Genomic DNA, 16,645 nt, shown 5'->3' on the forward strand with positions numbered 1-16,645 from the left:
TTTGTCAAGGCTGAGGGGCTTTTGTCAAGGCTGAGGGGCTTTTGTCAAGGCTGAGGGACTTTTGCCAAGGCTGAGGGACTTTTGTCAAGGCTGAGGGGCTTTTGTCAAGGCTGAGGGGCTTTTGTCAAGGCTGAGGGACTTTTGTCAAGGCTGGGGGACTTTTGTCGAGGCTGAGGGACTTTTGTCAAGGATAAGGGACTTCTGTCAAGACTGAGGGACTTTTGCCAAGGCTGAGGGACTTTTGCCAAAGCTGAGGGACTTTTGCCAAGGGTGAGGGACATTTGTCAAGGCTGAGGGACTTTTGTCTAGGTTGAGGGACTTTTGTCAAAGCTGGGGGACTTTTGTCAAGGATGAGGGACTTCTGTCAAGGCTGAGGGACTTTTGCCAAGGGTGAGGGACTTTTGCTAAAGCTGAGGGACTTTTGCCAAGGGTGAGGGACATTTGTCAAGGCTGAGGGACTAGAAATACCTGGAGTTCATTACCTTTGTAAATTGTGAGTTCATTACCTTTGTAAATTGTGAATTCATTACCTCTGTAACTTGCTCAGCTATCAAAACTTTGGAGTCCAGTCCCTGGACCAATTATGTACCTCTGTAATCTTTTGACTACCGCCCACAGGATGGGTATGTGGTGACTACCGCCCACAGGATGGGTATGTGGTGCATAATAAACATATTAAACTAACTGAGGGACTTTTGCCAAGGTTGAGGGACTTTTGCCAAGGCTGAGGGACTTTTGTCAAGTCTGAGGGACTTTTGTCAAGGCTGGGGGACTTTTGTCAAGGATGAAGGCCTTCTGTCAAGGCTGGGGGACTTTTGTCAAGGATGAAGGCCTTCTGTCAAGGCTGAGGGACTTTTGCCAAGGCTGGGGGACTTTTGCCAAGGCTGAGGGACTTTTGCCAAGGGTGAGGGACATTTGTCAAGGCTGAGGGACTTTTGTCTAGGTTGAGGGACTTTTGTCAAGGCTGAAGGACCGATTACCTCAAACTCCTTGTTCCACCTTTTTCTACATTGGACTGAAGAAGCCACCGTGTGGCGAAATGTTTCCAAAATAATGATACCCAGATACTGCAAAAGTCTCATTTATCAACAGAGTTTGCATAAACGGGGAGAAATCAGAGTGGGAGAACCACAAGAGGTGTTCCACAGGGGCCTCTCAATATGTTGACATCTTTACCTGGAGTTTACCTGGAGAGAGTTCCGGGGGTCAACGCCCCCGCGGCCCGGTCTGAGACCAGGCCTCCTGGTGGATCAGAGCCTGATCAACCAGGCTGTTGCTGCTGGCTGCACGCAAACCAACATACGAGCCACAGCCCGGCTGATCCGGAACTGACTTTAGGTGCTTGTCCAGTGCCAGCTTGAAGACTGCCAGGGGTCTGTTGGTAATCCCCCTTATGTGTGCTGGGAGGCAGTTGAACAGTCTCGGGCCCCTGACACTTATTGTATGGTCTCTTAACGTGCTAGTGACACCCCTGCTTTTCATTGGGGGGATGGTGCATCGTCTGCCAAGTCTTTTGCTTTCGTAGTGAGTGATTTTCGTGTGCAAGTTCGGTACTAGTCCCTCTAGGATTTTCCAGGTGTATATAATCATGTATCTCTCCCTCCTGCGTTCCAGGGAATACAGGTTTAGGAACCTCAAGCGCTCCCAATAATTGAGGTGTTTTATCTCCGTTATGCGCGCCGTGAAAGTTCTCTGTACATTTTCTAGGTCGGCAATTTCACCTGCCTTGAAAGGTGCTGTTTAGTATGTAGCCCAGACCCATCCTGTGGGTGATAGTCACTAAGAATACAGAGGTACATAATGGGTTCAGGGACTGTACTTCAACATTACAGAGGTACATAATGGGTCCAGGGACTGTACCTCAACATTACAGAGGTACATAATGGGTCCAGGGACTGTACCTCAACATTACAGAGGTACATAATGGGTCCAGGGACTGTACCTCAACATTACAGAGGTACATAACGGATCCAGGGACTGTACCTCAACATTAGAGGTACACAATGGATCCAGGGACTGTACCTCAACATTACAGAGGTACATAATGGGTCCAGGGACTGTATCTCAACATTACAGAGGTACATAATGGATCCAGGGACTGTACCTCAACATTACAGAGGTACACAATGGGTCCAGGGACTGTACCTCAACATTACAGAGGCACATAATGGATCCAGGGACTGTACCTCAACATTACAGAGGTACATAATGGATCCAGGGACTGTACCTCAACATTACAGAGGTACACAATGGGTCCAGGGACTGTACCTCAACATTACAGAGGCACATAATGGATCCAGGGACTGTACCTCAACATTACAGAGGTACACAATGGGTCCAGGGACTGTACCTCAACATTACAGAGGTACATAATGGGTCCAGGGACTGTACCTCAACATTACAGAGGTACACAATGGGTCCAGGGACTGTATCACAAGGTTTTAACATCTGAGTAAGGTACAAAGGTAACATGAGGCAAATGTGTCACCAACCAAGCCACAGAAACCCTTTTAAAACCCAATATAACCAAATAAACTTTGTTACTTTACTTTTAATAGCACACTCTGTTTATTTCTCTTACCTACCTACCTGATTTTTGACTTACAGGTACTTATGTACCTAATTTCCCTGATTTATATTAGTTTACTCACCTACTTCCCAGTACCATTTTCTATGATTAAGTACATTATAGAGTGTGTCTGAAATAAGTAAATTCTTTTAAGCATAGGTCTATATAAGTACAATTATTATACAGTAACATATGGGAAAATTACCAAGAATAACCCTCAAAAAAAATGATAAAAGTGAGTTATTTTATTAGGGTCACTGTGACCTTGAAGGTGTGTGAGCAGCCAGCTCTCTCACTCAGTGTGTTGACTACCACAGTGGGTTGACCTCTCGCACACTGTCTCTCTCACACTCACTTTCTCTCACCACTTGTACCACCAGTCAGACAGATATATGTTGAGCAGCGCAGCGGTGACGCTCAGGTCGTCGCGTTTCGCTTATTTTGCTCCATCCGCGAGGACCATGAGTCTACACGTCCAAGACATGATTTTTAGACAGGTGGGTACAATATATCTTTTTTTCAAATCTAGATTTTTTTTTTTTAGATTCATTTTTTTATTTCTTGGCAAAGTTTATAGTGTGTGACATGTTATAAGGAGTGTAAGATAAGATAAGATAAGATTTCGTTCGGATTTTTAACCCCGGAGGGTTAGCCACCCAGGATAACCCAAGAAAGTCAGTGCGTCATCAAGGACTGTCTAACTTATTTCCATTGTGGTCCTTAATCTTGTCCCCCAGGATGCCACCCACACCAGTCCACTAACACCCAGGATGCCACCCACACCAGTCCACTAACACCCAGGATGCCACCCACACCAGTGGATGCCACCCACACCAGTCCACTAACACCCAGGATGTGACCCACACCAGTCCACTAACACCCAGGATGTGACCCACACCAGTCCACTAACACCCAGGATGTGACCCACACCAGTCCACTAACACCCAGGATGTGACCCACACCAGTCCACTAACACCCAGGATGCCACCCACACCAGTCCACTAACACCCAGGTACCTATTTACTGCTCGGTGAACAGGACAACAGGTGTAAGAAAACACACCCATTGTTTTCACCCGTACCGGGGATCGAACCACGGACACTCGGTGTTTCATGCAAGATCATTGCCTACCAGGGAGCTTTATAGAAAGGTTTTAAATTATAAAGGCAGTCGGCCCATTCATTCTATATTGAACAATGTCCATGTGTGTGGAGTGGGTGAGGACCACTTGGGTGGGTGGGTACTCGCCTAGTTGTACTCACCTAGTTGAGGTTGCGGGGGTCAAGTCCGAGCTCCTGGCCCCGCCTCTTCACTGATTGCTACTAGGTCACTCTCCCTGAGCCGTGAGCTTTATCATACCTCTGCTTAAAGCTATGTATGGATCCTGCCTCCACTACATCGCTTCCCAAACTATTCCACTTACTGACTACTCTGTGGCTGAAGAAATACTTCCTAACATCCCTGTGATTCATCTGTGTCTTCAGCTTCCAACTGTGTCCCCTTGTTACTGTGTCCAATCTCTGGAACATCCTGTCTTTGTCCACCTTGTCAATTCCTCTCAGTATTTTGTATGTCGTTATCATGTCCCCCCTATCTCTCCTGTCCTCCAGTGTCGTCAGGTTGATTTCCCTTAACCATACCTCTTAGCTCTGGGACTAGTCTTGTTGCAAACCTTTGCACTTTCTCTAGGATGATGAGGGTGGGTGGGTGATGAGGGTGGGTGGGTGATGAGGGTGGGTGGGTGATGAGGGTGGGTGGGTGATGAGGGTGGGTGGGTCACACCTGAGATGTGACTTGAAGCACGTAGTGGTTGGTGCGGGTGTGGGGCTGGGGGGGTTAGTCAGAGCTATGGGGTGCGGTATAATGGGGTGATGGTGGGGTGTAATGGTGGTGATGGTGGGGTGTAATGGTGGTGATGAAAGTTAAGACACATGTGCAACATCTGGATATCTTTATTGTAGTAGACGTTTCGCCATCCAGTGGCTTTATCAATACAGATTCTAGGACATAATAGGAAGACAGTAGAACTATATACAAAAGATGAGGTAATCAGTCCCTCGGCCTGTGAACACTAACTCCAAGGCCGAGGGACTGATTACCTCATCTTTTGTATATAGTTCTACTGTCTTCCTATTATGTCCTAGAATCTGTATTGATAAAGCCACTGGATGGCGAAACGTCTACTACAATAAAGATATCCAGATGTTGCACATGTGTCTTAACTTTCATATTGTCGGTATTTTATACCTTTCTTGCACAATGGTGGTGATGGTGGGGTGTAATGGTTGTGATGGTGGGGTGTAATGGTTGTGATGGTGGAGTGTAATGGTTGTGATGGTGGAGTGTAATGGTTGTGATGGTGGAGTGTAATGGTTGTGATGGTGGAGTGTAATGGTTGTGATGGTGGAGTGTAATGGTGGTGATGGTGGAGTGTAATGGTTGTGATGGTGGAGTGTAATGGTTGTGATGGTGGAGTGTAATGGTTGTGATGGTGGAGTGTAATGGTTGTGATGGTGGAGTGTAATGGTTGTGATGGTGGAGTGTAATGGTTGTGATGGTGGGGTGTAATGGTTGTGATGGTGGAGTGTAATGGTTGTGATGGTGGAGTGTAATGGTTGTGATGGTGGAGTGTAATGGTTGTGATGGTGGAGTGTAATGGTTGTGATGGTGGAGTGTAATGGTTGTGATGGTGGAGTGTAATGGTGGTGATGGTGGGGTGTAATGGTTGTGATGGTGGGGTGTAATGGTTGTGATGGTGGAGTGTAATGGTGGTGATGGTGGAGTGTAATGGTGGTGATGGTGGAGTGTAATGGTTGTGATGGTGGAGTGTAATGGTTGTGATGGTGGAGTGTAATGGTGGTGATGGTGGAGTGTAATGGTTGTGATGGTGGGGTGTAATGGTTGTGATGGTGGAGTGTAATGGTTGTGATGGTGGGGTGTAATGGTTGTGATGGTGGAGTGTAATGGTTGTGATGGTGGAGTGTAATGGTTGTGATGGTGGAGTGTAATGGTTGTGATGGTGGGGTGTAATGGTTGTGATGGTGGAGTGTAATGGTTGTGATGGTGGAGTGTAATGGTTGTGATGGTGGGGTGTAATGGTTGTGATGGTGGGGTGTAATGGTGGTGATGGTGGGGTGTAATGGTTGTGATGGTGGGGTGTAATGGTTGTGATGGTGGGGTGTAATGGTGGTGATGGTGGAGTGTAATGGTTGTGATGGTAGGGTGTAATGGTTGTGATGGTGGAGTGTAATGGTGGTGATGGTGGAGTGTAATGGTTGTGATGGTGGGGTGTAATGGTTGTGATGGTGGGGTGTAATGGTTGTGATGGTAGGGTGTAATGGTTGTGATGGTGGAGTGTAATGGTGGTGATGGTGGAGTGTAATGGTGGTGATGGTGGAGTGTAATGGTTGTGATGGTAGGGTGTAATGGTTGTGATGGTGGAGTGTAATGGTTGTGATGGTGGGGTGTAATGGTTGTGATGGTGGGGTGTAATGGTTGTGATGGTGGGGTGTAATGGTGGTGATGGTGGGGTGTAATGGTTGTGATGGTGGGGTGTAATGGTGGTGATGGTGGAGTGTAATGGTTGTGATGGTAGGGTGTAATGGTGGTGATGGTGGAGTGTAATGGTGGTGATGGTGGAGTGTAATGGTGGTGATGGTGGGGTGTAATGGTGGTGATGGTGGAGTGTAATGGTGGTGATGGTGGAGTGTAATGGTTGTGATGGTAGGGTGTAATGGTTGTGATGGTGGGGTGTAATGGTTGTGATGGTGGGGTGTATGGTGGGGGGGTGTAATGGTTGTGATGGTGGGGTGTAATGGTGGTGATGGTGGGGTGTAATGGTGGTGATGGTGGGGTGTAATGGTTGTGATGGTGGGGTGTAATGGTGGTGATGGTGGGGTGTAATGGTGGTGATGGTGGTGTGTAATGGTGGTGATGGTGGAGTGTAATGGTGGTGATGGTGGGGTGTAATGGTGGTGATGGTGGAGTGTAATGGTGGTGATGGTGGGGTGTAATGGTGGAGTGTAATGGTGGTGATGGTAGGGTGTAATGGTGGGGTGTAATGGTTGTGATGGTAGGGTGTAATGGTGGGGTGTAATGGTTGTGATGGTGGGGTGTAATGGTTGTGATGGTAGGGTGTAATGGTTGTGATGGTAGGGTGTAATGGTTGTGATGGTGGGGTGTAATGGTTGTGATGGTAGGGTGTAATGGTGGGGTGTAATGGTAATGGTTGGTGGTGATGGTGGGGTGGGTGGCAATGGCTGTGATGGTAGGTGCAATGGTGTGTAAATGGCTGTGATGGTGGCAATGGTCAGGATGGTAAGTAAATGGTCAGGATGGTAGTGAGTCAAGATAGGAATGTAATACATGGTAGGGTGTAACGGTGGCATGGTGGGGTGTGTTCAGGACAGGCAATGGTGATGGTGGGGTGCAATGTGGTGATGGTGGGGTGTAATGGTGGGGGCAATGGTCAGATGGTAAAGTGCATCATTGGTGATGGTGGCAATGACAGATGGAGGTGGAATATGAAGGATGAGAGTGTAAATGGCAGATGGTGGGGTGCACATTGTGAGATGGTGGGCAATGGTCATGATATGGGGCAATGGCTGTGATGGTGGGGTGCAATGGTCAGGATGGTGGGGGTGTGAATGGTGGTGATGGTGGGGCAATGGTCAGGATGGTGGTGGAATGGTCAGATGGTGGGGGTGCAATGGTGGTGATGGTGGGTAATGGTGGTGATGGTGGAGTGTAATGGTTGTGATGGTGGAGTGTAATGGTGATGGTGGGGTGTAATGGTGGTGATGGTGGAGTGTAATGGTGGTGATGGAGTGTAATGGTGGTGATGGTGGAGTGTAATGGTGGTGATGGTGGAGTGTAATGGTTGTGATGGTGGAGTGTAATGGTGATGGTGGGGTGTAATGGTGGTGATGGTGGGGTGTAATGGTGGTGATGGTGGGGTGTAATGGTGGTGATGGTGGAGTGTAATGGTGGTGATGGTGGAGTGTAATGGTGGTGATGGTGGAGTGTAATGGTGGTGATGGTGGGGTGTAATGGTGGTGATGGTGGGGTGTAATGGTGGTGATGGTGGGGTGTAATGGTGGTGATGGTGGGGTGTAATGGTGGTGATGGTGGAGTGTAATGGTGATGGTGGGGTGTAATGGTGGTGATGGTGGAGTGTAATGGTGGTGATGGAGTGTAATGGGTGTGGAGTGTATGGTGGTGATGGTGGAGTGTAATGGTGGTGATGGTAGGGTGTAATGGTGGTGATGGTGGGGTGTAATGGTGGTGATGGTGGAGTGTAATGGTGGTGATGGTGGAGTGTAATGGTGGTGATGGTGGGGTGTAATGGTTGTGATGGTGGAGTGTAATGGTGGTGATGGTGGGGTGTAATGGTGGTGATGGTGGAGTGTAATGGTGGTGATGGTGGAGTGTAATGGTGGTGATGGTGGAGTGTAATGGTTGTGATGGTGGAGTGTAATGGTTGTGATGGTGGAGTGTAATGGTTGTGATGGAGTGTAATGGTTGTGATGGTGGAGTGTAATGGTTGTGATGGTGGAGTGTAATGGTGGTGATGGTGGGGTGTAATGGTGGTGATGGTGGGGTGTAATGGTGGTGATGGTGGAGTGTAATGGTTGTGATGGTGGGGTGTAATGGTGGTGATGGGGTGTAATGGTGGTGATGGTGGAGTGTAATGGTGGTGATGTTTAGTTAGTTTAATATGTTTATTATGCACCCCATACCCATCCTGTGGGCGGTAGTCACCCCATACCCATCCTGTGGGCGGTAGTCACCCCATACCCATCCTGTGGGCGGTAGTCACCCCATACCCATCCTGTGGGCGGTAGTCACCCCATACCCATCCTGTGGGCGGTAGTCACCCCATACCCATCCTGTGGGCGGTAGTCACCCCATACCCATCCTGTGGGCGGTAGTCACCCCATACCCATCCTGTGGGCGGTAGTCACCCCATACCCATCCTGTGGGCGGTAGTCACCCCATACCCATCCTGTGGGCGGTAGTCACCCCATACCCATCCTGTGGGCGGTAGTCACCCCATACCCATCCTGTGGGCGGTAGTCACCCCATACCCATCCTGTGGGCGGTAGTCACCCCATACCCATCCTGTGGGCGGTAGTCACCCCATACCCATCCTGTGGGCGGTAGTCACCCCATACCCATCCTGTGGGCGGTAGTCACCCCATACCCATCCTGTGGGCGGTAGTCACCCCATACCCATCCTGTGGGCGGTAGTCACCCCATACCCATCCTGTGGGCGGTAGTCACCCCATACCCATCCTGTGGGCGGTAGTCACCCCATACCCATCCTGTGGGCGGTAGTCACCCCATACCCATCCTGTGGGCGGTAGTCACCCCATACCCATCCTGTGGGCGGTAGTCACCCCATACCCATCCTGTGGGCGGTAGTCACCCCATACCCATCCTGTGGGCGGTAGTCACCCCATACCCATCCTGTGGGCGGTAGTCACCCCATACCCATCCTGTGGGCGGTAGTCACCCCATACCCATCCTGTGGGCGGTAGTCACCCCATACCCATCCTGTGGGCGGTAGTCACCCCATACCCATCCTGTGGGCGGTAGTCACCCCATACCCATCCTGTGGGCGGTAGTCACCCCATACCCATCCTGTGGGCGGTAGTCACCCCATACCCATCCTGTGGGCGGTAGTCACCCCATACCCATCCTGTGGGCGGTAGTCACCCCATACCCATCCTGTGGGCGGTAGTCACCCCATACCCATCCTGTGGGCGGTAGTCACCCCATACCCATCCTGTGGGCGGTAGTCACCCCATACCCATCCTGTGGGCGGTAGTCACCCCATACCCATCCTGTGGGCGGTAGTCACCCCATACCCATCCTGTGGGCGGTAGTCACCCCATACCCATCCTGTGGGCGGTAGTCACCCCATACCCATCCAGTGGGCGGTAGTCACCCCATACCCATCCTGTGGGCGGTAGTCACCCCATACCCATCCAGTGGGCGGTAGTCACCCCATACCCATCCTGTGGGCGGTAGTCACCCCATACCCATCCTGTGGGCGGTAGTCACCACATACCCATCCTGTGGGCGGTAGTCACCCCATACCCATCCTGTGGGCGGTAGTCACCCCATACCCATCCAGTGGGCGGTAGTCACCACATACCCATCCTGTGGGTGGTAGTCACCCCATACCCATCCAGTGGGCGGTAGTCACCACATACCCATCCTGTGGGCGGTAGTCACCCCATACCCATCCTGTGGGCGGTAGTCACCCCATACCCATCCAGTGGGCGGTAGTCACCACATACCCATCCTGTGGGTGGTAGTCACCCCATACCCATCCTGTGGGCGGTAGTCACCCCATACCCATCCTGTGGGTGGTAGTCACCCCATACCCATCCTGTGGGTGGTAGTCACCACATACCCATCCTGTGGGTGGTAGTCACCCCATACCCATCCTGTGGGCGGTAGTCACCCCATACCCATCCTGTGGGCGGTAGTCACCCCATACCCATCCTGTGGGCGGTAGTCACCACATACCCATCCTGTGGGCGGTAGTCACCCCATACCCATCCTGTGGGCGGTAGTCACCCCATACCCATCCAGTGGGCGGTAGTCACCCCATACCCATCCAGTGGGCGGTAGTCACCCCATACCCATCCTGTGGGCGGTAGTCACCCCATACCCATCCTGTGGGCGGTAGTCACCACATACCCATCCTGTGGGCGGTAGTCACCCCATACCCATCCTGTGGACGGTAGTCACCCCATACCCATCCTGTGGACGGTAGTCACCCCATACCCATCCTGTGGGCGGTAGTCACCCCATACCCATCCTGTGGGCGGTAGTCACCCCATACCCATCCTGTGGGCGGTAGTCACCACATACCCATCCTGTGGGCGGTAGTCACCCCATACCCATCCTGTGGGCGGTAGTCACCCCATACCCATCCTGTGGGCGGTAGTCACCACATACCCATCCAGTGGGCGGTAGTCACCACATACCCATCCTGTGGACGGTAGTCACCCCATACCCATCCTGTGGGCGGTAGTCACCACATACCCATCCTGTGGGCGGTAGTCAAAAGATTACAGAGGTACATAATTGGTCCAGGGACTGGACTCCAAAGTTTTGATAGCTGAGCAAGTTACAGAGGTAATGAACTCACAATTTACAAAGGTAATGAACTCACAATTTACAAAGGTAATGAACTCCAGGTAGGTCTAGTCACAATCATGACAAGTTAACAAAGGTATTTACAGATTACAGAGGTACACAATGGGTCCAGGGACCGGGCTCCAAAGTTTTGATGGCTGAACTAGGTACAAGGTAATGAACTCACAAGTTACAAAGGTAATGAACTCACAAGTTACAAAGGTAATGAACTCACAAGTTACAAAGGTAATGAACTCACAAGTTACAAAGGTAATGAACTCACAAGTTACAAAGGTAATGAACTCACAAGTTACAAAGGTAATGAACTCACAAGTTACAAAGGTAATGAACTCACAAGTTACAAAGGTAATGAACTCACAAGTTACAAAGGTAATGAACTCACAAGTTACAAAGGTAATGAACTCACAAGTTACAAAGGTAATGAACTCACAAGTTACAAAGGTAATGAACTCACAAGTTACAAAGGTAATGAACTCACAATTTACAAAGGTAATGAACTCACAAGTTACAAAGGTAATGAACTCACAAGTTACAAAGGTAATGAACTCACAAGTTACAAAGGTAATGAACTCACAAGTTACAAAGGTAATAATACTGTAAGAATGGTTACTTACGTTTATACATGGCTACAATCATGAACAAATTATAGAGTAATGAGCAATTCACACTTCCACACCCGGTCACAACTGTAGTGAGTTATTGGTGCAAATGTTGATTGTTGAGTCACACACACACACACACACACACACACACACACACCCGGTCACAACTGTAGTGAGTTATTGGTGCAAATATTGATTGTTGAGTCACACACACACACACACACACACACACACCCGGTCACAACTGTAGTGAGTTATTGGTGCAAATATTGATTGTTGAGTCACACACACACACCCGGTCACAACTGTAGTGAGTTATTGGTGCAAATATTGATTGCTGAGTCACACACACACACACACACCCGGTCACAACTGTAGTGAGTTATTGGTGCAAATGTTGATTGTTGAGACACACACACCACACATACACACACACACACACACACACACACACACACACACACACACGTATACAAATTCACACACACACACACACATACACACACACACACTCATACCGGTGAAGAGCAACCGGTGAAGAGGCGGGGCCAGGAGCTAAGACTCGACCCCTGCAACCACAAATAGGCGAGTACACACCCACTCATACACATACACATACACACACACACACACACACACACACACACACACACACACACACACACACACACACACACACACACACACACACACACACACACACACACACTATAAACTATAGACCTGTGTCATTGACGTGTATAGTATGCAAAATTATGGAGAAGATTATCAGGAGAAGAGTGGTGGAGCACCTGGAACGGAACAGGAGTATAAATGCCAACCAGCACGGATTCACGGAAGGCAAATCCTGTGTCACAAACCTTCTGGAGTTTTATGATAAAATAACAGAAGTAAGACAAGAGAGAGAGGGGTGGGTTGATTGCATCTTCTTGGACTGCAAGAAGGCCTTTGACACAGTTCCTCACAAGAGATTAGTGCAGAAGCTAGAGCATCAGGCACATATAACAGGAAGGGCACTGCAATGGATCAGAGAATACCTGACAGGGAGGCAACAACGAGTCATGGTACGTAATGATGTATCACAGTGGGGACCTGTGACGAGCGGGGTCCCACAGGGGTCGGTCCTAGGACCAGTGCTACTTTTGGTATATGTGAACGACATGACGGAAGGGTTAGACTCAGAAGTGTCCCTGTTTGCAGATGATGTGAAGTTAATGAGGAGAATTAAATCTGATGAGGACCAGGCAGGACTTCAAAGAGACCTGGACAGACTGGACACCTGGTCCAGCAAATGGCTTCTCGAATTTAATCCTGCCAAATGCAAAGTCATGAAGATAGGGGAAGGGCACAGAAGACCACAGACAGAGTATAGGCTAGGTGGCCAAAGACTGCAAACCTCACTCAAGGAGAAAGATCTTGGGGTGAGTATAACACCGAGCATGTCTCCGGAAGCACACATCAATCAGATAACTGCTACAGCATATGGGCGCCTGGCAAACCTGAGAACAGCATTCCGATACCTTAGTAAGGAATCATTCAAGACACTGTACACCGTGTATGTCAGGCCCATACTGGAGTATGCAGCACCTGTTTGGAACCCGCACTTGATAAAGCACGTCAAGAAACTAGAGAAAGTACAAAGGTTTGCGACAAGGTTAGTTCCAGAGCTAAGGGGAATGTCCTATGAAGAAAGATTAAGGGAAATCGGCCTGACCACACTGGAGGACAGGAGGGTCAGGGGAGACATGATAACGACATATAAAATACTGCGTGGAATAGACAAGGTGGACAAAGACAGGATGTTCCAGGGAGGGGACACAGAAACAAGAGGCCACAATTGGAAGTTGAAGACACAAATGAGTCAGAGAGATAGTAGGAAGTATTTCTTCAGTCATAGAGTTGTAAGGCAGTGGAATAGCCTAGAAAATGACGTAGTGGAGGCAGGAACCATACACAGTTTTAAGACGAGGTTTGATAAAGCTCATGGAGCGGGGAGAGAGGGCCTAGTAGCAACCGGTGAAGAGGCGGGGCCAGGAGCTAGGAATCGACCCCTGCAACCACAAATAGGTGAGTACAAATAGGTGAGTACACACTCGCAAATACAACAGGCCTAGTGTCTAATCGACATGTGCCTAGGACAAAATGGTAACTAACACACACACACACACACACACACATGCACACATGTGGTAATGCTTTATTTACAGCTAGCAAAGTCAGGGTATTTCTCCAGAATGGTCTGTAATATACCACTGTGGATAAAATACTTTGCCATTTCTTGAACATTTCTGAGTGAGTTGTTTCTAAATTCATTAATTTTATCGCACTCCAGTACATAATGACGCAGGGTGTGACGCACTCCAGTACATAATGACGCAGGGTGTGACGCACTCCAGTACATAATGACGCAGGGTGTGACGCACTCCAGTACATAATGACGCAAGGTGTGACACACTCCAGTACATAATGACGCAGGGTGTGACGCACTCCAGTACATAATGACGCAGGGTGTGACGCATTCCAGTACATAATGACGCAGGGTGTGACAATAGTCCATCTGGCAAAGTTTACATTTCGTTTGGTCTACATCTGGTGGTGGTGATTTAACCTGCCAAAGATACTTGTAACCCAGCCGGAGCCGGGCGGTAGTGACATCCAAGAGTCTGCTTATTTTGTTGGATGCACCATAGACATGTGGCTCCTCCTGCATGATAGAATGATAGATGGACTCACTGGTGTCAATCTCCCTGAGCCTTAAGTCCATAAAATTCAGTTGAAGTTCTTTTCGTATTGTTCTCAAACTACTACCTGACAAGCCAAGATTGTAATCTACCCCCTCTTTGAAAGCATACAGCTTAGCCAATTTATCAGTTCTATCATGCATCTGAAGACCAATGTGAGATGGAATCCACAGCATGTGTACTCTGACTCCACTGTCCACAATCCTACCATACCTGTGTCTGGCTTCTGACACAAGCATGCCACAATTTATGCTTAATGAGTTGAGAGCATTTATGGATGACAGAGAATCAGTTACAATTAAACTGTCAATCTTTGATACATAGATGCATTTGAGTGCAAGGAGTATGGCAAACAGTTCTGTCTGAAGGGTAGAGGCCCAATTATTGATGCGTGCTCCAATTTCTTTAAGAGAGCCATCACTCTGTACGACAACAGCAGCACTACCAGCTGCACCAGTGGATTGGTGAACAGAACCATCAACGTAAATAATTTGCGAGAGTGCGTGCTGTGTGACTAAGTTATCAATACAGCTTAAGGCATCATGTTTGGCTTCAAGGCGAAGTTTTGGTTGTGATTTAAGAAGTAGTTTGGGGGGGAAATGGAGGAATGGTAGTTTGGAATGGGGTAATATTCCATGGAGCGGAGAAGTGCCGCTGTTGCCTTACTTGACATAGATCATGTATCTGATTCATGCGGAGGTCGGTTCCAGTCTTTTCGACCCATCTGGAGGAGTGTTCACCAGTGCTGAGGAAAGTTTGGAGGGCTTCTGTGCAGGGGTTTGAATGAGCTTGCCTGAGCATATTAACCCCAATTAGGATATTTCTTTCAGTAACACGATCTCTGATGGAAATATAAACACAAATGCAGTATAATGTGATCCTTTATTGACTACGTTTCGCCCACACAGTGGGCTTTTTCAAGTCACAAACAGAACTACCTGGGGTGGAAGGAACGCGAGTATTTATAGTCCGGTTCCGAATGCTGAAGTCAGGTGAAGAATGCTGCATCTGATGATGTACCGAGTTGGGTTATAGAGTCTAAAAACTTGGGTAGCTTGGAAAGGAGATTGGATAAGATTGTGAGCAGACCTTCTACAGTGTTCTTATGTGGGATAGCGATGAAGAAGTTTCTTGGCAAGTGGTTCAGCTATGTTATAGAAGCCACTATTCTGGTTGAAGTTGTCGGATATAGAAATAAGTGATGATTCCAGGATTCTTCGGTATTGAGTGTTGTCTTCTGTGGCGATAAGTCTTGAGTTTCTGTAGTTTATCAAGTGGTTGTGTGAATTACGGTGTTGTACGCAGGCATTCCTTGTGTCGTCAGACCTGCTTGCGTATTGGTGTTCTGAAACACGTGTTTGGAGGTCCCTTGATGTTTCGCCCACGTATAACTTGTTGCAGTCATTACAAGGGATTATGTATACCCCTGCAGAGGATGGAGGCTTGTCCTGTCTACTACTGGTGATGTCCTTGATGGTCGTGGTTGTGGAGGTAGATACTTGGAATGATGTTTTGGCAAAGATGTTGGAAACATGTTTGGCAATGGAGTTGGTGGGAAGGACTATGTATCTCTTCTCGGCAGTGTCTTCTCTGGGTGTGTTGAAGATGTTTAATGCCCGCCGTCTGCAGTCTCTGATGAAGTGACGAGGATAGTGGAGTTTAGAAAATATTTGTTCAATTATAGTGCATTCTTCCTCAAGGAACTCGTTGCTGCAGATTCTGGGTTCGCCACTCAGTGCAGTCCTGGCGAACCTATACATGGAACATCTAGAAGCCGAACGTTTCTCCACTATTATTCCTTCGTCTGTCACCTGGCTCCGTTATGTTGACGACATTCTCCTCATAACTCCTAAACGCTTCAACGTTCAAGCTCTCCAAGACAAGCTCAACCAGGTCGAGCCTTCAATCCAGTTCACACTTGAAGAAGTCGACAACACTCTTCCTTTCCTTGATGTCCTGCTCTGCAAAGCTGACCACGAACTTCGTTTTAAAGTCTATCGAAAACCCACCAACCAAAACGATCTTCTCCACTTCTACTCTCACCACGACACCAAAACCAAACGTGGTGTAATTATAGGCTTCTTCCTGCGTGCACTCAGAATCTGCAGCAACGAGTTCCTTGAGGAAGAATGCACTATAATTGAACAAATATTTTCTAAACTCCACTATCCTCGTCACTTCATCAGAGACTGCAGACGGCGGGCATTAAACATCTTCAACACACCCAGAGAAGACACTGCCGAGAAGAGATACATAGTCCTTCCCACCAACTCCATTGCCAAACATGTTTCCAACATCTTTGCCAAAACATCATTCCAAGTATCTACCTCCACAACCACGACCATCAAGGACATCACCAGTAGTAGACAGGACAAGCCTCCATCCTCTGCAGGGGTATACATAATCCCTTGTAATGACTGCAACAAGTTATACGTGGGCGAAACATCAAGGGACCTCCAAACACGTGTTTCAGAACACCAATACGCAAGCAGGTCTGACGACACAAGGAATGCCTGCGTACAACACCGTAATTCACACAACCACTTGATAAACTACAGAAA

General features: G+C 48.4%; 1 protein-coding gene across 1 annotated transcript in view; it reads left to right on the forward strand.

The window, feature by feature from the left end:
* Positions 1-2,850: 2,850 nt before the first annotated feature.
* LOC128704676 (persulfide dioxygenase ETHE1, mitochondrial) overlaps positions 2,851-16,645 on the forward strand; it is a 40,525-nt gene continuing 26,730 nt past the window's right edge. Inside the window, exon 1 of the mRNA XM_053799825.2 lies at positions 2,851-3,066. Within this exon, the coding sequence (XP_053655800.1) occupies positions 2,962-3,066 (105 nt within the window). The 5' untranslated portion in view covers positions 2,851-2,961. The remainder of the gene's footprint in view (positions 3,067-16,645) is intronic.

Source organism: Cherax quadricarinatus, chromosome 100, assembly GCF_038502225.1.
Source record: "Cherax quadricarinatus isolate ZL_2023a chromosome 100, ASM3850222v1, whole genome shotgun sequence".
Classification (NCBI taxonomy): domain Eukaryota; kingdom Metazoa; phylum Arthropoda; class Malacostraca; order Decapoda; family Parastacidae; genus Cherax; species Cherax quadricarinatus.